The sequence below is a fragment of the Dendrobates tinctorius genome, unplaced genomic scaffold (assembly GCF_039654945.1).
Source record: "Dendrobates tinctorius isolate UK_male_01 unplaced genomic scaffold, ASM3965494v1 ptg000111l, whole genome shotgun sequence".
Taxonomy (NCBI): domain Eukaryota; kingdom Metazoa; phylum Chordata; class Amphibia; order Anura; family Dendrobatidae; genus Dendrobates; species Dendrobates tinctorius.
The window spans coordinates 32,407,328-32,423,955 of NW_027361779.1; the positions used below are offsets into that span (position 1 = coordinate 32,407,328).

At 44.4% G+C, this 16,628-nt stretch overlaps 1 protein-coding gene across 1 annotated transcript in view; it reads right to left on the bottom strand.

Moving 5' to 3' along the window:
• Nucleotides 1-16,628, bottom strand: part of NT5E (5'-nucleotidase ecto) — a 124,504-nt gene that overhangs the window by 46,323 nt on the left and 61,553 nt on the right. The window contains exons 3-5 of the mRNA XM_073589640.1: nt 12,024-12,212; nt 9,756-9,953; nt 7,261-7,415 (exon numbers count right to left, since the gene is read on the bottom strand). Coding sequence (XP_073445741.1) covers nt 7,261-7,415; nt 9,756-9,953; nt 12,024-12,212 — 542 coding nt within the window. The remainder of the gene's footprint in view (nt 1-7,260; nt 7,416-9,755; nt 9,954-12,023; nt 12,213-16,628) is intronic.

The following is a 16,628-nucleotide window of genomic DNA, read 5'->3' on the forward strand; positions in this document are numbered from 1 at the left end:
CAACCCGTACTATCAGTCAGCGTCTGAATGAAAAGGGACTGTATGGTAGGAGACCCAGGAAGACCCCACTTCTTACCCCGAGACATAAAAAAGCCAGGCTGGAGTTTGCCAAAACTTACCTGAAAAAGCCTAAAACGATTTGGAAGAATGTTCTCTGGTCAGATGAGACAAAAGTACAGTTTTTTGGGCAAAGGCATCAACATAGAGTTTACAGGAGATAAAAGAGGCATTCAAAGAAAAGAACATGGTCCCTACAGTCAAACATGGCGGAGGTTCCCTGATATTTTGGGGTTGCTTTGCTGCCTCTGGCACTGGACTGCTTGACCGTGTGCATGGCATTATGAAGTCTGAAGACTACCAACAAATTATGCAGCATAATGTAGGGCCCAGTGTGAGAAAGCTGGGTCTCCCTCAGAGGTCATGGGTCTTCCAGCATGACAATGACCCAAAACACACTTCAAAAAGCACTAGAAAATGGTTTGAGAGAAAGCACTGGAGACTTCTAAGGTGGCCAGCAATGAGACCAGACCTGAATCCCATAGAACACCTGTGGAGAGATCTAAAAATGGCAGTTTGGAGAAGGCACCCTTCAAATATCAGGGACCTGGAGCAGTTTGCCAAAGAAGAATGGTCTAAAATTCCAGCAGAGCATTATAAGAAACTCATTGATGGTTACCGGAAGCGGTTGGTCGCAGTTATTTTGGCTAAAGGTTGTGCAACCAAGTATTCGGCTGAGGGTGCCAATACTTTTGTCTGGCCCATTTTTGGAGTTTTGTGTGAAATGATCAATGTTTTGCTTTTTGCTTCATTCTCTTTTGTGTTTTTTCATTTAAGACAAATTAAATGAAGATAATAATACCTAAGAATTTGTGTTTGCAATCATTTTCAGGAAGAAACTGACAGAATTGCAGGGGTGTCAATACTTTTGGCCACAACTCTGTATTTTTTACCTAAAAGATAAAGCAAATGTATCATCTTTAACTTCAGGCCTTTTAGAGATTATTTCATTTTCAAGTTCATTTTCATAATAACAGTAACCATTTACATGCCACTGTATATAAACGTACACATATTGTATACTATAATTTGAAGAGGTTATCCAAGACTATTTTATTTTTTTCACTATTTCATTTTTTGTCTCTGGCAGTAGGAAAGTTGGCCTAAGAACTGCCAGGCAGGTAAGTATTTGTCTGTTGTGCCAGGCGCCAATCTCTGCTGGCACAGAGCAGTCACAGACTGCTCCAGCCAGCAATTCAGTGATTTCCACTGATGTCACATTGACAGAAGAGTATCATCTCTTCCACTCTTTAGAGCTGCTCTGTTGACATTGAGCAACAGAATTGCCAGCAGGAGCGGTTGGTGTCTGCTCTGATCCGGCACCAGGTAGAACAGCCAGGTAGTGGCCTCTATTAGCAACTACTTGCCTGTTAGTTTTTAGGCCCAGGATTAAATAAAAAAAAAAAAATTCCAGGACAACTCCTTGAACAATACATTTATACTATGCTTTCTAATATGCTTTGTTCAATATCTTTGAGGACAATAAGTGAGAACATGCTTGTTCAAAGTCAGAGATTGAAAACCTGTTAGGGCTGGCGGTACGCACCAAATTATAAAAATAGTAGTAGGTGCGTTCGCAGCCCGGGGTCCACCGTGCAGAGGTGGTACACTGCTGCTAGATAATGGCGGAAGAATTAAGTGGTGTGAAAACAGTCACACGTGGGTTATGTCACCCAATGTGAACAAGAGCGAACTCTGTTAATTCACAGAGCCGCACGACCGCTGAACGTGGATGCCGGAGCCTGTTTAGCTCACAGAGCCCGGCCAGAAGAGCGCACAGTGTACGGCCACAGAACTCTACCCCAAGGATACGGGGTTAGAGTCCCTCTAGGCCCACTGAGTGCGCGGCGTCGCTGCTGTGAACGCCGCTATAGACGCTGGCTAAGGAGTGTGGAGCACGTGCACTGAGGCGTGCCGAGTCACTGGTGAGGACTAATGCCACCAGTATGTCCTTGCCCGGAGATCAGAGGTCCGCTTGGTCCCAAAATGTCCTCCCACCCTGGACGAATGAGCCCAAGAGAGGACCTCTGGTCGCAGATGGGCAGGGACAAAAGTCTTGCCCGGAGGTACCGACTCGAGAGCAACCGGAGCCACGGTCCTCAGGCTCTCCGATGGGACTATCAGCCGAGGCTCCTCCTCCTCCGATGACACCACAGAGCGAAAAAGAGCGTCGGCCCGGACGTTCTTCTCCCCGGAGAGAAGATGCAGGGTGAAATGGAATCGGGAGAAGAACAAGGACCATCTGGCCTGGCGAGAATTCAGCCACTGGGCTGTCTGTAGATAGACCAAATTTTTGTGGTCGGTGAACACCTGGAAAGGGTGGCGTGCCCCCTCCAGGAGGTGTCTCCACTCTGAGAAGGCCAGCTTCATTGCTAGCAACTCCCTGTCCCCAATGGAATAATTCCTCTCCGCTGATGTGAAGGTCTTAGAGAAGAAGAAGCATGGGTGCTTCCGACCTTGGGAGTCCTTCTGGAACAGGACCACTCCAGCACCGACGGAAGCGGCATCCACCTCCAGAATGAAGGGCTTATCTACATCGGGGCGATGTAGAATGGGAGTGCTAGCGAAGTGGGATTTAATAGCGGCGAAGGCCTTGGAGACAGTTTCCGACCACAATTTGGGGTTTGCACCCTTCTTGGTGATGGCTACCAAGGGCGCTACCAAAGTTGAGAAATGGGGGATGAATTGGCGATAGTAATTTATGAACCCCATAAAGCGCTGCACCGCTTTGAGAGAATGGGGTTCCTGCCAATCCATCACCGCCTGTAGTTTGGCAGGATCCATGGCCAACCCCTGGGCCGAGATGATATAGCCCAGGAAAGGCAAGGACTCCTGCTCAAACACATATTTCTCCAACTTGGCGTAAAGGGAGTTTGCCCGCAGAAGATCGAAAACCTTGCGAACATCTCTCCGGTGGGAGTCAATATCTGGAGAGTAAATGAGAATATTGTCCAGATAGACTACTACCGAGGTGGTAAGCATATCCCGGAAGATATCGTTCACAAAGTCTTGGAAGACGGCTGGAGCATTACATAGCCCGAAGGGCATCACCAGGTATTCATAGTGCCCATCTCTGGTGTTAAATGCCGTCTTCCATTCGTCCCCTTCACGGATACGAATCAGGTTATAGGCTCCTCGCAGATCAAGCTTAGTAAACACTCTCACTCCCCGTAGCCTATCGAACAGTTCCGATATCAGGGGTAGAGGATACTTGTTCTTAATGGTTATGGCGTTAAGACCCCTGTAATCGATGCACAGACGTAATTCTCTGTTCTTCTTTTGGACAAAGAAGAATCCCGCTCCCGCCGTAGACACCGACTTCCTAATGAATCCTCTTGCCAGATTCTCCCTGATATACTGAGACATGGCCTCTGTCTCTGGGAGAGATAGGGGGTAGACTCGACCCCGAGGAGGCTCAGCACCGGGCAAGAGGTCAATAGGACAGTCGTAAGGGCGGTGCGGCGGAAGGGTCTCCGCCGCCTTCTTGGAGAAAACGTCTGCATACTGCTGATACGGCTTGGGAAGCGAGGAGAAATCTGCGGGAACCCCAGAGATAGCGACCTGTACGCAGTCCCTAAGACACCTACCCTCGCAGGACTTGCTCCAACCGAGAATTTTTCCCAAGGACCACTCTATGTGAGGAGAGTGAGCTCGTAACCAAGGAACCCCTAGGAGGAGGACCTGGTCTATACCTTCGGGCATGACCAGAAGAGACAGCATGTCCTGATGGGAAGGAGACAATGAGAGTCTCAGTGGAGCCGTCTGGTGGGTGATTTGGGATGGAAGTGTTGCACCATTCACCAATCTGATAGTGACGGGTTGAGGTAGCAGGACCAGGGGGATCGCGTGTTGTTGGGCGAAGGCAGACGACATGAAATTGCCCTCCGCTCCAGAGTCCACACAAACCTCCACAACCAGAGTGGAAGAATCAAACTCTAACGCCCCTTTAAACAGGAGCTTGGATGTGAAAGTCGCTGTGTCTAGTAGGCCCCTTCCGATAACCACTAGATGAGAGCGTTTCCCGGCCGCTGTGGGCACTGGTTAGCAAGGTGCCCAGTCTGCCGACAACAGAAACAGACAGAAGGTACCTGCGCGGACCAGACCCTGGACCCCGTGCGGGACACCTCCATGGCCTCTGGAGGCTCAGGCGGCTGACTGGAAGGTTCCAGTGGTCTGGAAAAGTTTGGAGCCAACCTATATTTTGGGCGGGACTTGGAGCGCTCCAGCCCTCGCTCAGTGAAGCGAATGTTAATTTCGGTGGAGACCGTAATGAGCTCCTCCAAAGTGGTGGACACCTCCCTGGTGGCCAGGACGTCTTTAACATGATCAGCCAGGACTCTCCAGAATATAGGTATGAGAACCTTATCTGGCCACTCAAGCTCTCAGGCCATAGTTCGGAAGAGGATGACATACTGACTGACCAGAGACGAACCCTGGGTTAGGGCCAGCAGCTGAAGTGCGGTGTCGTGCGTGACCCGAGGCCCCAGGAACACCTGCTTCAGAGTGACCAGAAAATGGGTAGCGCTCTGTACCAGGGGATCCCCACGCTCCCACAGCGGGGTGGCCCATTCCAAGGCCCTGCCCGACAGAAGGGAGATGATAAATCCCACCTTGGCCCGCTCAGAGGGAAATTGTGTGGCCAGCAACTCCAGGTGAATGGAGCACTGACTCACGAAACCCCTGCATGAAGCACTATCACCCGAGAACTTCTCGGGCAGCGGGAGGCGAGACAAGGTCGGGGCAGGGCTGGCCGTGGAGACACGGGCGACAGCCTCTGTAGCTGCTTGAACAGCGACCGAGGTAACATCCGCAGCTGAGGTGGAACGCTCTAGCGCTGCCAACCTACACTCCAGCTGCTGGATGTATCTATGCAGTCATTGTTCATCCACCATTATTAGCCAGACCCTGGCGCTAGGATAATGTTAGGGCTGGCGGACCGCAGCAAATTATAAAATAGTAGTAGGTGCGTTTGCAGCCCGGGGTCCACCGTGCAGAGGTAGTACACTGCTGCTAGATAATGGCGGAAGAATTAAGCGGTGTGAAAACAGTCACACGTGGGTTACGTCACCCAATGTGAACAAGAGCGAACTCTGTTCATTAGCAGAGCCGCACGACCGTTGAACGTAGATGCCGGAGCCTGTTTAGCTCACAGAGCCCGGCCAAAAGAGCGCACAGTGTACGGCCACAGAACTCTACCCCGAGTCCCTCTAGGCCCACTGAGCGCGCGGCGTCGCTGCTGCTAACGCCGCTATAGACGCTGGCTAAGGAGTGTGGAGCACGTGCACTGAGGCGTGCCGAGTCACTGGTGAGGACTAATGCCTGACTCCAACTCTGACCTACCTACGCCTAAGCCTGGGCGCTAGCAGGCTAGGCTGCACAACACATGCGTACCAAGGGTAGGGGTTTCTTAATGAGTTATTCACCAGAGACATTCATACGTGCATACATCACTCACTCCTCATAGTCTGAAAATACAGTCTGATCCTAGCGCAAGGCCGAGCGGCCATGCAAGCCTTTTATAGCCGCGAGCGTCCGGGACCTTCCGGGCTTCTCGGATGGGCCAATCCGAAAACGAGCAGGACCTGAGCACGTGACCTTCGATCTGCAATGGGAGATCACTCCTCGGGCATGCTCAGTGGCCCGACATGGGGACTTAGTCCCTCGAGAATCTCGCTGCTGAGCAGCATGCATTGCCATAGCTGTGCCAGAGGTGGCAGCAGCAAGCAAACCCATTGAGCTGGTCTGGGCAGAGCGCCGGGACCGACGAGTTTGCTGAGCAACCTCCTCTGCTCCTGGAGAGGAATGGGAGACCGCTGGAAGCAAGGCTCGGGATTATATTTCCCCTTTTCACATGTAAAGCGCCATGGAATAAATGGCGCTATATAAATGCATAATAATAATTCCCGCTGTGCAGCGACAGGAACCCGACGCCTAACAAAACCCATGTTAAGCTTTCTAGTGTGAGAACTCTTAGACCCAGATCTCGATTTCCCTGATACAGTGGTTCCCAAACTCCAGTCCTCGCGGACCCCAACAGGTCAAGTTTTCAGGATTTCCATAGTGTTACACATATGAGATACTTCCTTCACCTGTGAAATACTAAGGATATCCTGAAAACATGACATGTTGGGGGCCGCGAGGACTGGAGTTTGGGAAACGCTGCCCTGATACATTAGTGTGACCTGGATGGAATTATATGCTAACCTTCATCTGGGAATAGAAGGATCTTGTCACCATGAAAATGCTGTCCAATCTGCAGACACCATGTAATAGAGCAGGGGAAGCTGAGCAGATTGCTGTATAATTTTGTGAGAAGATTCAGAATAACCTATGTTTTCATCATTTAATCCTCTGCCCTTTCTTGTCCAGTGTGCGGTCCTATCAGTGATGGACAGCTTTGTTTATATAAGAACACCCACAGACAGTTACCAATCACTGATAGGGCCGCCCACTGGACTGAAAATCCCCAAAACGAATGTGCAGAGGATTAAATTATGAGCAAACAGGTTATACTGAATCTTGTCTCACAAAACTATATAACAATCTATTTAGCTCCTCCTGCTCTATAATATGCTGGCTGCAGATTGGACTGCATATTCATGGTGACAGGTTCCCTTTAAACTTGGGACAAATGCAAAATCTGCCATTTTGCAATTCCGAAACAGGGTCCAATTCATTTGCGTCTTTTTTTTAATGTCTTCTTTTATTGTCTTGTAGTATTTGCAGATTTTTTTGTGCTAAATGATCCAAAAGGGTGATCATGGTTCATGAATTTTGTGAAAGAGCAAAAAATACTCTTTAATTTTGCCTTTTACCGTTTTTTTGTCTTTTTAGAACAAAAAGCTGCATGTTCTGCTAAAATATCACAAAATTTGTCAAAAATGACTCCAGGGGACTGGAGTACATGGTCGCAAAAATTTAGCAACTTTTTAAAGTTTTGTCCACAAACACCTGGAAAACGAAAACAACAGCAATGTTGGTAGACAAAGAAAGAACAAAGTAAAAAAACCATGAGAACACATAAAATAGACTTTAAAAAGTAGAAATTAAAAGAATTTTGCAAAAATCAAAATAACCTTAAAATATGAAAAACTAGGCAAAAAAGACACAGATGCAATAATGAATTGGGCCCTTGCTGTGTGTTTCAATGCATTATTTTAGAACAAAGAAATAAATATCTTTCAGTATATTACAGCACCGTACCATAGCATCGCATATCAGATTTCCCAAATTGCACTCTCGCCATCGACACTCCACAGATGACCCATTTAGAAACACTAAGGTTCTTCCAATTTCTTGTGCAGAAAAGTTATTTAATTGCTCCTTCCATTTATTAACTTCTAGTAAAAGTGCTGGATCTGGAAAAGAGATACACAGATGTCTCACAGGCATTGTCCATTATGATGGCATTTCCCTTGTATCACTTATTCAAGCTATACAACTTTACATGCAATATTCACGGTCAACAGATCATATATCGTTTTCTCTCATCTAACCTAAATTCTACCCAAATTCTACAATTTAAAATCTTATCACTTGAGATGAATGGATCAGATGTCCCTTATTATGCTTTGGTGTCTCACCAGAGCCCATAGCATAATGAACATAATATTTAAAAAGCAAGAAAAATCACCTTAACACTCATCTCTCTGGCCCCTCTGTTTACTCACTGTCATTCAGTTGGTCTTCACCCCATCTTCTGATTCCCAACCGCTTGCATTTGAATCTCCTGCCCTCTAGAACTCTGCTGGACTTCCAGGTGTCATTGCAAGCATGAGGGTACTGCACAGCCATGCTGGAGGTCAATGGCATCATGATGTCAAGATGTGTGTCTTGACCTTTCAAGCACATGCACAGCACCTTCTCGATCGCCATGACACCTTGAAGTCGGGTACAGTGAGAGAGGCCTAAGGATTCCATCACAAGTGCTAGGAGATCAGAAGATGCGGCAATGACCGGACAGGTGTAAGTGATTAGCAGAGGGGCCAAATATTTTTTTTACCATTGTGATGGTTCATAATTTTTCAGTAAAATGGAGGCCAGACAGCTGCTATTTTGCTAAGTCAACGTGAAAGCGAAATCCCCCCCAAATTTGCATTTTTGGCAAATTCAACTTGACTGTGTTCACCCTTTCACTCAACTCTACTCCACACTTTATTCTAAAACCTATTAAACTGTTCAGGTTAATATTTATTCAGTCGGGTAACTTGTACATGCTGTAATATCTATGTAATATTTACATTGCCTTTTTCATGGGATTAAGTAACAAAGAAAATATAACAATGAAACACCCAAGATAAAAAAGTATCATTTGAGAAACGACAAGTAAAATGATATATGACTTATTGGACATCACTGGGGAGCTTTATTGGGTTCAGTACATTTTGGTTTTCAGTCAGTCACACCGAAAGACAGGACAAAGTGAGATCCTTCAGTACTGGTTGTGGTGCATCACAGGTTCAACAAATGGGATCAGAGTTTTCTACAATTCTGGAAGTCACTGTGGGAATCAATCCCAGTCACAATCCCACTGGTTAATCAATTTTTAATAAATAATAACTTTGAATTGGTTATCCTCTTCATCCAGGATATTCAATAACAAATGCCCATCTGTGAGGTTATTTGATCACACAATAAGATTTTTTCCAATTGTCTATTAAATTCTTATTCTACTGTAGCCCAAGCACCATGACCCTATATGAACTATTTTTAATCTTAGTTGTGAGATGTTCCCTGTTCTCCTGTAAACCTTCTGTTAAAATCAAATAAAAATGTTTTTTTTTTTTAAAGCCCTCCTATTGAAGCTATAATGAAAAACACTTCATTATTGTTTGTTTGGCAAACATATCAGAGTCTGGCAGATTCTAGGAGAATGTTTCCTGCCTGATTAATGGTTATTGTAACATTTGGAGAAAGAGGAATTATGATATCTTTTTTACGGTTTGTGTTGGGTTTCTTAGCTGCAGTGAAGATTACTCATAGTATAATATTATACATCAAAGAGCTTTCTATACTTCTAACTTTGCGACAAAAATTAATATGACAGAACACTTTATGTGCAAGTTATGGCTTTGAAAAATGGTTTATTGAACTTTACTAGACTGACCTGCCCAGAGACGGGACCTCAACTCCATCAACAACCTTTGGCATGAATTGGAATGCCGTGTGGAAGCCAAACCTCTTCAGCCGGTGCCAGTGCCCAGCCTCATTAACATTGCTGAATGGATGTGATTCTCCTGAGACATATCCAAACTGTGTTGGAAAGTCTTTCCCGGAGTATAGACTCTTACAGCAGAAAAGATCAACTCAATATTAAAAGCAATGTTTTTCAGTGAAATGTTATGCAGCTGCATGGATGTAAACCCACACACTTTTGGCCACGGAGTTTCTCCCTTGAAGCATCTCTATGTATATTCTCTAGTTTTGAGTTGTTGACATCTTTGCTTTCACCAAAGGTGCTTTTTTATAAAATGTCACTATATGAAGTGAATACTTTTTTATGCATTTATTTATTTCTTATTTTTGCTAAATACATATTTTATCTGATACCAAACAAATTTCATGACATTTCTAGGTGTGCAGTTTCAAATGAATAATGCAAATGCACTGTTGACCCAGTTTCAGAAGGACAAAGATGAAGTTTTGAACATATGGGCTTAGATACCTTAACTGAGTTAAGAAACAGATATTTTGCTAACCTTCGGGAATGCTGCTGTCCAGTAGAATTGGATTTCCAGAAGAATGTAAAACATTTCCTTGTGCATCAAAAGTAACATTTAAGTAGCCTAGATATTTTCCAAAGGCATATGCTTGAACAACTGGCACAGTTCGACCATCATCAGAATTAACCATAAAGGGATATTTCTCGACAGGTACATCATTGGAAGGTGGCGTGCCTGCAATCAGACATTCACAATATAAAAAAAAATCTGATATAAAGATAGCATTTAAAGGTGTGCTCTCAAGTTATTAAATTACTTTAATTAGTTGAACATCATAAATATAGGCAAGTTTGCAATTTACTTTCTTTTTCTATCTGCTGTCATTCTTGCACAACGAGAGCTTTTATCTTCATAGTCTACAGCTTATTTCCATGGAGCTTGGCTACTAGTGCCTTCCCAAACCTTGACCAATAGGGCACATTAGTTACATTCCAGAAGAGGGGTTAACTCCTAACCTCCCAGACAACTCTCTTCAGCCCATTGATATCTATATAGCAGTTATCTGTTCACCTCTCTCACCCTCCATCTCAGCTCCTGACAAGCTGCTGTTATAAATCTTGCAAAATCTACAACCACATCAGCTTCTCTCAGAGCACTTTTCCTAATCACTCTCTCTATCCTGAGCGTGTGCTTGTTCAAATGCCCTTGTGTTCCATATGGGTACCATGTAAGTTGTCTACTTTAGCATGAATTACAAATAGTGTCCTGTATGCGTGCTCTACGTGTCCCAAAGTATTTCACACTTCAGAACCAGGCTTCCTGAAGAACAACACTTGTATGGTACTCAGTAGAATTCACAACAATTTGTATACAAAAGTGCAATTTTCTTATCTTTGTTGATTTCTATGGCAGAAAATGTCTTCTATATTGTGACATAGGAAGTACAGATAGAAACACTTCTGTACAAATAATAAGCAGCATCCAATGAAGATGCAGAAACATTGTTAGGATAACATTAGTATTGTATACAATGATGGAGGTGTGTGAAAGAAAAAAGATACAAAAGCGGGTAAAAAAAAACAAAGAGAAAGAACAAGGTTCCAGATCAATGAACTGTGAGCAGTTTTTATTCACATGGATACAAAGTGTAGGATAAAACAAGGCTTCTTCAAATGACAGGTGGCATCAACTTTGCGTTTTGAGTGACCTCGCACCATTAATCGCTGTCTCCGGGCTCAAAGCAAGCAAGGGATGTCATATGCTGAGCTGTATTCATTTTATGCATGAAAAAAGATATACCTGTAACATACTGTGCATTTTTTAATAAAAAGCAATCATCACAAAACACAAAAAAAGGAAAAAGAAAAATGCCAGATAAACAAAAGCGCTGTGTACAGTGCATCTCAAAGTTTCATTTTGACTTTCCGCAAACATCTAGATGTAGCATTTTTTGATAATAATGATTTATTTATTTAATTAGTGTGTGAATCTATCCTAAATGCAATAAGGTTCAGACATGAGTGAAGACAGAATTGTGTTGAAATACAATGTAAACTAGATTCCTAAACATATTAATGCAATGATATTTTTAAATGCACAGTCTCTACAAACTTTCAAAAAGCTCATGACCACTGATTTGGTATAATAACTATGAGCTGGTGCAGAGATCTGAAAGTAGGGGTATTTTTCCACGGTCCGGAAACATTCAGGAATAGCTGCGGATTGAACGCTGCGTCCTGCCACAACGTTTAATCCGCAGCAGCCAGATGTTCCTGCATAGTGGAGGGGATTTTATGAAATCATGTCTCCACTATACGTCCGATTACATGGCTGACACACCCGCATTATTGGACATGGCGTGTCTTTTTAGACAGCAGCATGTCGGTTTACCTTGCGGAGACGCTCAGTCTCCGCAAGGTAAACTGTCTACTCTATGGCTGACCTGCGGTGATTCTGGATGTGTTCAATGAGCACATCCTGAATCACCGCGCAGACAGAAGGGGGCGGGGCTTTGGGCAGAGCAGGTTTCCGGTACGTGGAAACGTACCCTAAGCCTTAAAGGGCATCTGTCGGTAGGATCAATCCTCCTAAGGAGTTTATATAGGCATGTAGGTCATAAAAATCTGCATAAATTGATACACTGCTATCTGCAATCCAATGTTTTATTCCAGAGGAATCCGCTTTTTTTGTATGTAATTGATCCTACGGACAGATTCTCTTTAATGTAAGAAATATAGTAGTAGTGGAAGATTAGTCCATTCCATGCTTCCAAGATCCATTGATGTTTCTGAGTTTACTACTAACCTGTGTAAAGAAATGTATGCGAGTGTGCTCCTACTACTACATCCACTCCTCTCACTTTCTGAGCAATGAGCTTATCAGTTTCAAAGCCGGAATGTCCCAGTGCTATGACCTTATTTACACCAAGGGTTAACACTTTAGAAACTTCAAGTTGTAACACATCAATTTCATCTTCAAAAATCAAATGTGGACCTGCAAAACAAAATTTAGGAATAAATCAGTAAAGCGGATACAATGCAACTGCCTTAATGTTTTGTTTTCTTTAGAGGTTATACCAGGACTGGCGTTTTTGATTGCAAGGCCACCTCCATGTTCATCCCAATAATTATGTCTGCAATATTCTCACGTAAAGGGCTATTTTCAACAAGAGAATTTGATCACAGGATATGCGTTAAATACTTCTTAGGTCTGGTTTCTGGAAATTATACTAGTTCCTGTTAAAAATATCTGGTCACCACTATTTGTCAATTTCTTGCTGTGAAACGAGGACGACTGGCAAAGGACTTGTGAGGACTGGGATTGGTTGCAGTGCTAGAAATCGTTTGGCTCATTGGGGGATTAATAGGGTGATTGATGCTTATCGTATTTTACAACTCTCTCATGATCTCTACTTTGAGCCAATGTTTAAAGAGTCACTAAACCTTTGTAAAGTCTATTTATATTTCTTTTGCTTTATAATTGGAAGCAGATTGGTCGAAGTTGTGTCCTGAGAGCTGCACCAATCATTCACCCCCCAACCCTTCCCGGTGTGCAGCAGCTCAGGGGACAGGAGTACACAGCTCTTACCTGAGCATCCACATAGTGCAGAGTACATGTTTAATAGCGAATATAGGCTTCATAGCATTCTATAATTGCCTGTGATTTCTATTGAATCCGTAACCTGCTCAGCACGCGCGCGCTCAAGTAGAAGCTCAGTGCTCCTGTCTCCTCAGCTGCGCATCTTTTGGAACAAAGGATTCAGGAGGTGGGGGTTTGAGGACCTGGACCCCACTTATCTACTTGAAATGATATAAAAAAGGTTTAGTCACACCTTAAAGGGTTATTGCTTTCTGAGCCTCTCACTTCCAAGATGGAAATAGCCTGTGACGCTCAGGAGCAGGCTACGTCCGAAAGTGGACCCTCTGGGTCGCGGATCTGGAGCCCCCGGGCCGAGCGCGTCAGGTGATGACCGACCCCTGTACAGGGATCGTTAGGGGCAAGACCACAGAGGTCAGAACCGCGACAGCCGGTACCAAGAGGGACGGCTCGAAGGACAAGCAAGGCAAGAGACAGAACTGGAAGAAACGAATAGAGGTCAGGGTACCTGAACGAGGGTATCACAGAGGAAAGGAACCGGGCATCTATATATGTAGGAGCAGCAGGTGCAGGCACCGAAGGCGAGGAAGTGCGGGTGAGAAACCCCAGGGAGAAATATATAAATGTAGACGGGCAAATGACAGGGAAATCCAGAAGGAAGGAGAGGGGCCAGGGGATAGGTATGGCAGACAGCAGGCAGGCAGGACTAGAAGGGGAATGTACGGACAGGAGGAACGGAGGCAGACAGGAGGGACGGAACAGCACAGGGACAGGGAGACAACAAGTAATAGCACTTAGGAATGGGAATATAGGCCAGAATAGTGCGGGACATCCACACAATCCCCAGGCATCTTCCTCATAGGGAAGACGCCTGAAATACCTTAGGAGCGGGAAGTGCGTCCCCAGCCCTGCCCCTCAGTGACGCCCACAGTCAGATGCAGAGAAGGGGCGATCGCGCGTGCGCCTGCAACCTAAGGCCGATGCGGGTGTCCGCAGCAGGAAGGAAACCAGGGCGGGAGGGCGGACGGAGGCGCACAGGTGAGGAGAGGCTGCGGCGGGTGCTGCCGCTGAAGGGGCATCGGCGGGCACGGCCGCCGATGTTACATAGCCCTATCGTAGGGTCAATCGACTGAAGAAACACAGAAAATCCAGGATTGGCTGAGCCTCACTCCGTAATTCCCAAAAGAATGAATGGATGTTTCTGAGACAGCATAGATCAACTTCCTTTTAGAGCATTCTTGTAAAATCTGTACAAGACATTCAATAAGATCACATAATGTGAAACATACTTTAGTAGTTCAGGCAAACTGGATTGGATGTTTTGAAAACTCATGGACAGCATTTTATGGGAAGTTTTCATATCTGGTATATGGTTAACACACTGGCGCCAATCCACTTAAATGAGGAAGAAGGTCTAATATTCCCAGATGCAGCTGGTGGATAACAGGCTCTGTGCCGGTGCCTGTTTAAAAGAAGCTGGAGCTAATAAATAAGGAAATACACCATGCTATACTGGGAAATAAAAAGTCGGGTGACCCGTTATTCACTTGATATTGTGTGAAGGATCTCGTGGTAGGAGATGTATGGCGGTATCCGAGATTGTTCACACTGTCACAGATGTATATTGCATCCCATTTGGATGCAAAAGCTGCTGAGTAGATAATGTATAGGGTTAAGTAGAGATAAGTCTGTATATTTAAAGAAAAAATAGACTAAACTTATATTACTCACTTGAGTATGTCAAAACAATATAAAATCCTTGCTGTACATACAGCCGTTGCTAGGCAATAAGATTGATATGATGAGGCGGCAAAATTGGTATACTTGCACTTGATAATTCTGATGCAACAATATAGTGGTTAAAATATAAAGAAAAATAAAAATAAAAAAATAAAATAAAGCAGAAAAAAAGAAGTATGTAGATGCTAGGATGGCAGACGGATGCTGAACTTACGGCAGGCTAAATTCAGCAGGCACGGTCAAAATGATTTTTCCAATGCAAAAACTAATGGTGACAGCAGGCATGCAGGCTAAATTCAACAGGCACGGTCAAAATGATTTTTCAATGCAGAATTAATGGTAACAAAGGCACTGCAAGGTAGATGAGTGTTAGTGACAGCTTGTGCCCGCTAGTGAAACGGGGTGCTGGATCTGGTGCACTTACTTGCAAGATCAGTGCTCAGTGAGGCAGGCTGGGTGCTTAGTGTGGGGGCTGCTGCTGCTGAAGCGTATACACGTGGAGACCGCCGATGACTCACGCGCTCTGGCCGAGAGCAACGCTGAGGGAGGCGGTGTGTGGAGGGGGGCGGGGCGTCACACTTGGGATGAGACAGTGGCTCGAGAGCAGCACAATACCAACACTTTTCAGGGGATAGCTTCCCTCTTCATCAACCCTGAATCTACTCAGCAGCTTTTGCATCCAAATGGGATGCAATATACATCTGTGACAGTGTGAACAATCTCGGATACCGCCATACATCTCCTACCACGAGATCCTTCACACAATATCAAGTGAGTAACGGGTCACCCGACTTTTTATTTCCCAGTATAGCGCGGTGTATTTCCTTATTTCCTTATTTATTAGCTCCAAGTTTTCATATCTATTAGAATTGTGTTTTTAGTTGTGAAATAGTAGTAAAATAAAAATCAAATAAAACACAAAAAAAATCTAATCCATACCCAAAACGCATTAAAAAGTGGGAAAACACATAAAAAAGAGATTGCTATTGGATTTTTTGGAGTGGTCACATGCAAATAAAATACGTTTCTACATGTGGGAGCATAGTCTAAGTGTATGTACCCTCATGACACTGGAATGCACTTGGAAAAATTTTAAGCCACCTTACCTGTCTCTATATGTGATTTTGTTTGTCTCTTTGTCCATAAATGTGTGAATAAGCCAAACCTGTTTATGTCAGGTCTTAGTGAAAACTGTAATAAAAAATAAACCTGATAGAAAGAATCAGTGAATTCCGCAACGCGTAGGTTTGCCATTGCTTTCTGGCCCCATCAGCGCCCCATAGGGCTTTCTTGCCTGTCACGTGATCTATCACGTGACTGTGACGTCACGCAAGGTCCTTCAGCTTTTTTGGACCTTGCAGGCCTGCTTTTGCAAGCGGCGGCTGGTACTCTTACAGCCTGCCGATATACACCTCCAGCTGCGCGCCAGTCACTGGCCGGGATGGCGGCATGCTAGGAGGTAGCACCCTTTAGCTCCAGTAAGTTTTTATATACCTGTGTCGGGGAGTATTATTGGGAAAGGACCTGGAAATCCACCCTGCATTCTGAAGACCTTTTTCCCTGCCTCGCCAGTTTTTAGCTTCAGTAAAGGTAATAGATTTCTTCATAAGATATCTTTATTTAACCAAGACACATTTAATTAGCGCAAGTTTCTATCAGGTTTATTTATTATTATTATTTTATGGAGACAACTTGAGTGGTGTGTTGTCTTATTACTTGCTGCTTTGTGTTCTGTGGGTGTACGCTTGAGCGCCATTGGTATACACATATACTTAGTGAAAACTGCACTGTTTAACCCCTTCAGCTCCTAGCTTGTTTTTACCTTCCTGACCAGGCCAAATTTTACAATTCTGACCACTGTCAATTTATGTGGTAATAACTCTGGAACTCTTCAACAAATCCCAGTGGCTCTGAGAATTTTTTTTTTTCATGACACATTGTATTTTATGTTAGTTGTAAATGTGGGTTGTTATTCTTTGCATTTATGTGTGAAAACATCAGAATTTTGGCAAAAAAATTTAAAAAATTTAGCAATGTTTAAACTTTTTTTATGCCCTTAAACCAGATAGCTAT